Source organism: Solanum tuberosum, unplaced genomic scaffold (assembly GCF_000226075.1).
Source record: "Solanum tuberosum cultivar DM 1-3 516 R44 unplaced genomic scaffold, SolTub_3.0 scf00133, whole genome shotgun sequence".
Classification (NCBI taxonomy): Eukaryota; Viridiplantae; Streptophyta; class Magnoliopsida; order Solanales; family Solanaceae; genus Solanum; species Solanum tuberosum.
In genome coordinates, this window is record NW_006239056.1 from 1519927 (window position 1) to 1525779 (window position 5853).

At 38.4% G+C, this 5853-nt stretch overlaps 1 protein-coding gene across 1 annotated transcript in view; it reads right to left on the bottom strand.

Moving 5' to 3' along the window:
* Positions 1-5624, bottom strand: part of LOC102599717 (splicing factor, arginine/serine-rich 19) — a 6566-nt gene extending 942 nt beyond the window's left edge. Inside the window, exons 1-4 of the mRNA XM_006351127.2 lie at positions 4410-5624; positions 3490-4229; positions 3314-3403; positions 329-1102 (exon numbers count right to left, since the gene is read on the bottom strand). Coding sequence (XP_006351189.1) covers positions 329-1102; positions 3314-3403; positions 3490-4229; positions 4410-4518 — 1713 coding nt within the window. The 5' untranslated portion in view covers positions 4519-5624. The remainder of the gene's footprint in view (positions 1-328; positions 1103-3313; positions 3404-3489; positions 4230-4409) is intronic.
* Positions 5625-5853: the final 229 nt, after the last annotated feature.

The following is a 5853-nucleotide window of genomic DNA, read 5'->3' on the forward strand; positions in this document are numbered from 1 at the left end:
AATTTTTGATTTTAAATGAAGCCCCCCCCCCCCCCAAAGGTTACTTAACACTGCTCCAAAATTAAGTCAAAGAAAGCATGTCTAATTTCAGAAGTAGACTGCAAATCCCACAGCAGAACAACATAAAAGGATAGCATCTATTAAGAACTGTAGACGACTAACTTTCTATGGTCATGTTAAGGTACAGTATGCAATGAATCATCTCCAAGAAACCTCACTAGTATCAAACACTCAGGTTTCAAACTTAATCATGGAATATCTTTAACATAACTAATGTCACGTCGGAAGTGATATTTAACATACAAAAATTGCAATTAGAGTTAATTACCTCCTGATAAAAAGCATTAATCTCTTCCTCTGTCAGGCCTTCCTCTTCCACGGCATTTTCATCCCAACCAAGAGAACGTAGGAAAGCAGCCTCTTTTTCATCTGGATATACCGATCCATTTATGGGCGAGTTGTTCTCCTCAACATCATTATGTCTTTGAACATGGTTTTGAGCTTCATGAGGGTCTCCATTGCTGGTTCTCTCACTTCCATTTTCAGAAACACAAGGACTCAAAGAGGCACTATCCTCATCTTTAGTTTTGAGACAAGACTGCTCCCTACTGTTAGATGAAGCCATACCAGAGTCTGGAAGGGCAGTAGAAGAATTTGAAGTCTTCTTCCTCATTAGATTGAAAAAATCACTCCTGCTTTGGGCTTGAGACAGAGAAGATCTCTTCTCTGCAGTAGACCGTGGCTTCAGTGACAATGCAGCAGCCTTGGTTTCAAGGGAAGTTACCCTTGAAGTTGGACTGGTCACAGCAGGAGCTGAAGGAGCCACTGCAGGAGGGCAATTAGCTAGTCTATTGCCAGTGTTGTTAGCTGGAGTTGATGCTTCTTTTGACAAAGAGGTGACACCATTTTCCCGTCCTGACTTCAAAACCAGAAGAGTTTTGCCATGAGAGGTAGCTGGAGCTTCCGCTCTGACTTGTCCACTACGAGCCTGATTAGCAAGTTGAGAGGAAAAAGGTTGTTGCATACTCTTAGTTATTCCAACCATCTCATTTGTCCTAGCTATGGATTTTGGTTGCTTTGATTTATCAGCAGAACTGGATACCTGGAAATAATTGCTTCCCATTAATATGGATATCAACCATCCATCAAGCCTAACCCTCTGTATGTAAATTCTATATCCAAAATACTAGAGGATAATACAACTAAAATTGAAAATAAATAGCTTCCCCAATAGAATTAATATGCGAGATGATTTTCAGCCTATCTCATTTCAAGTAGACATCCTGCTTCCTCTTTTCTACATGAAGACACATAAAAACTAAAATGCAATGTGTGCTCAGGAAATAAAAAAGGCTAAAATGTAGCTCAGTAATGTGATTCCTTTAGAGCCAGCGAAAGAACAAACAAGTTGTGGAAAACAAACAAAGGGAAGGAAATACAAAACCATTGGCCAAGAGAGATGCAGAGAGAAATGTCATCAGGTATTATGCTCTTAAATATGTTTTTGTGTTTGAGCTTTAGAGGAGGGTAGGCATAATTTAGGTAACAGTAGTTGGCTGAAGATTTGATTCCTTTCTGTCTGTCCTCTAGTATTGATTTTCCAGTGAAATAGAACTATAGGATTAGAGCTCCCAACAAAAGAAACACTCATGTCACAAGCTTCTTTAAACAAGTTAAACATATTCACGATTACCCACTCCCTGAGAGAGAGTGAGCAAGACGGACAGGATAATGTCACATAAATAGGTCAAACATAATCAAGTAACCGTTTAATTTCTAATACTTCTATCTTTCGAAAGAACATTAAAGAGACTAAATAATTCACCAATCAATGAATGTGATCAACCACAAGGCTACAACATTACATTGGGGGGAAATAAAAGTCCAGGGACAATTTTACATGCAACTACCACATTCATTACACACAATTCATAATCATTTAATACACGACTCTGGTTGTCCCCAAGATGAATTAGCAGCATTATCCAGTTAATCACACCTCAGAAGTTCCCTTCGCAATTAACCTTTCTGTGATTTGGATTCCTGCAGCGCATCATATAATTGCCATTTTTTCTTTAGTAAAAGCTAGGTCTCTAGCTTCACCAGTATAATCATGTATATGTACAAGCACATCAGCAGGTGGATAGAAAAAAAGGTGATCCTACATGATTCTACTCAATAACCAGCCGATACACCAATATGTGGATTCAAAGATATTAAAGGCAATGCAGAAGTTGTAACAACATTAAAGTTGACTCGTTTGAATCAAAGGTTTTAAAATACTTCAAATAAAAATTAAAGAAGGGCAAGGTCTACAAAGCAAGATAAATGTCTCAATAGTTAGGGAATTATCAGGATCATAAGGATTAACATTGTTTGTGAGATTCAGCAGAATCCAGAAGCTGGAAGGATGGAAGTCCTTGGAACCAAGAATAGAGGGGGCAACCCCACATATATCCAAGGGAAGTGAATAAATTATAGTTACCACAAAAATCCACACATCCAATGATTCGTGAGTATATACAACAATTCATAAACACAGCATGAAGATGATTTATCTTGTAAAATGAAATTAACACATTTTTTTATTCAGGTGCAGCCACACCCTGCAATTATTTAAAGCTTGTGTGTTGAAAATAAACTCCCGTAGACTAATGTCCCTTAAAATTTGCAAACCCTATGGATATCTATAGCCAACTGAGTTTCAATCTTGTTATACAAGTACAGGTTAATAAAATTCAGAACATGGAAACAGGAAATGTCAACAATGCCCGACCACCACACCATGACCCCAGCACTAACAGTACTTGCATAAAAAGAGGGTTCATAATCCCCTGGGACACATCAAAGATCAATAACCAGCACAAGTTAGTTACACTTCTATTCACACATGAAACCAACAAACCCCTGGCTATCATAATCATTTGTTAAACAAACTTGTTTCATAATATTGACTATGTTATTAGTCGATATTACGGAACAAGAAGCTTGACAAATGATCATGATAATCTTCTCAATTTGGGAGTGTCATTCTTGCACAGAGATCATGCTAATCTTCTCAATTTGTGTGCACATTTTATGCTACTCATTAATCAAAGTAATTACAACTACAAAAGATTATTAGCATACAATCCATAGCCCAACTGCAAAGAAGGATAAAAACCCAAAATGACTAGAACTTCTATTGCTACATAAAAACAAACCAACAAATGATGATCCATATAGATAAAATCCCAAGGAAAAAAACTAATACACTGTAAAATGCATCAAAAAGATGCCTTTGCATATGTGCATATAGCATGATTAAACATACCGAAACTTTAGGCATTGAAGGTATCACAGGTATCAACTGTCTGGATTGCTTTATAGCTAATTCCTCAAGCCTCTGTGTCTTATCAGGGATCTACACACATGCAAAATTCACACAGATGAACATCTCTCCAAAACTATCAGAATTAGGCAGTAACTAACAATAAAAAAGAAAATTACCTGCATGGTGGAACGAGCGCGCGGCGGTGCTTGCGACAATGCTTCAGCCATGTTCAGACTAGCTGTCCCACTTAAAGCCCTAGGTGTTGGAGCTACAGCAACACTTTGTTGAGAAGCTGAGCTCCCCATACCGATGCTGCCAATTATAGGAGGCACCTCTGCCAATGCTGAGGTCCATTTATCAGCACCAAGCAAAGCCGAGTTTCCAATTGGCAAACTTTGGACTGCTGAGCTCAAACCAGGCGATGAAACTCTGGTTACCTGCCTCTCTTCAATCCCAAGAGAAGGAAAATCTTTCTCAAATGCTGCCTTCTGGTTACCGTTAAAACTACTACTTCCCCCAGAATGAATACCATTGCCACTACTATGGGTGCTACTAATACCACCTTTCGAGTCCTCAGTCCTGCGGGGCAAGAACTCACCAGGTTTCCTGGACACCAGCGACTGAGAGCGCCTCAAGCTGTTCTTATCAACTCTACCAGCTAAGATGTTCCCCAGAGGATCAGATGTGTCATGATCCCATAGATCAACAGTACCCGGTCTTTCTTTCTCTCTTTCCCGATTTTTATCACGATGATTTCTATTAAAACTACTGTACGGATGCTTCGAACTAGTACCGCTAGAGCTACGCCTAGAATTTGATGATGAACTGCGATCCAAAAACACAGAACGCGGGCTATCTTTGTCACTAACACTCCTAGGAGATCTATTGCGAGAAGACAGTGTGGATAAAGTAACATCTGCAGGAAGGAAACACAAAAGTACAATATGGTCATGCTTAAAGTTTTAAGTACAAAAATAACCAGAACCGCAAGATAGATAAGTCACTATATAAATCCTCAATATGCATTATGCTTCACTTAAACGCGTGCTTAAAATAAATATGACTGAAAGGAATTCAAGCAGGGCAGAGTGTGTACCTGAATGCAAAGAAGAGGTTGCAAAGTGGGGACTTGAAGAGCCACCCCCAGTAACACTTCCAGTGCTTCTCAACCATTCTGGAACTAACGCTGGTTCACTCCTTTCCATTGGCGCAGAACATGATCAGCTTACTCTACAAGAAGACTTTTATTCAACCGACTTTTCCTATCTGAACCAATCTGTCCAGATTTTTACCTATGATATCCAAGAATTTGCAATAACCAACCACATTACTCTATCTAAAAGTTCCCCAAAAAGAAATTCAACTTCCCTCACAGATTTTAGTCCAAAACAAGTTTCCTCTGCAAAAAATCAACCATGCATCTTCCTTTTCCTCTTTATCTTTGAGGTAAATTAACCCCTGTCACAATCCTTCCTTCGACTTCACAAATTTAAAGCCAACAAAATAAACACCAGTTTTTTTCCAACGGTTAATAACTACACCTAGGAATCAAAAAGTCTTCCGTTACTCCATCTCTTTCACCAAAAAAAGATGGAAGACGAAACAATTGGTGCAATAATCAGACTATCATTATTACTTCAGGAGCAGTTACAGAAAAAAAATACCCCTCTTTTCCGTTACCCAACAAGATTTCAACGAGTAATCAACCAAACAAAACCTAAACTCACCGACCCACCATGCCAATTGTGAGTAAAAATTCACAAATCCACAAACCCTAGACCCGCAATAACTTCCCCCCACAAAACTTAGGGTTTCTACACCAACCCAGATAATAAAACTAGATATTGCCCACAAAATCACAAAATAGAACACAAACAAACTGATTATAGACGATGATTATAAAATTTAAAAAAAAAACAAGCGATTATCAAGGCAATAAGATCCCCAACAAAACCCTAACCGCTCTAAATAACCCCAAACCAAAACTCCCCTCTAAATATATATATAACGCTATATATATCTGTTTTCGCCCGAGGGACAGGCAAAATACCAAATTCTTAACAATAGATGGAATTCCTTTTTCTCAATATGAAACCGCAGTGCTTCACACAAAACAGAGAGAGAAAGAGACGGAGAAGGCGAGAGAGAAAACAGCGAAGAAACAGAGAGAGTGGTTCAAGAGAGACGAGACTAGGGCAAAACAAATAGAGACTGTGTGTGTGTGTATATTAGGGCAGATATAGATTATAGTGCCGTGTGTGTGTGTGTGTGTTCAAGATTGGGAAGGAGAGGGTTAGGGGAAAAACTTCAAAGGCTATTAAATTGGAAAATAAATGCAATTTCTCTATATTCTTTTGTTTTTTTTCTCTTCTCATTAAAATGGTTAAATCCTATTTTTGACTTTTTTGACCTTTTTTTATTTTTTGTTTTCCACCTGTATTGAATTCCAATTAAATTCGAATCGTGCATTATAACGTTCGTTTAAAATTGGCGGTCTCAACGAAATTTTGGCTCGAACCCGAAACATCTAAACAATCTCA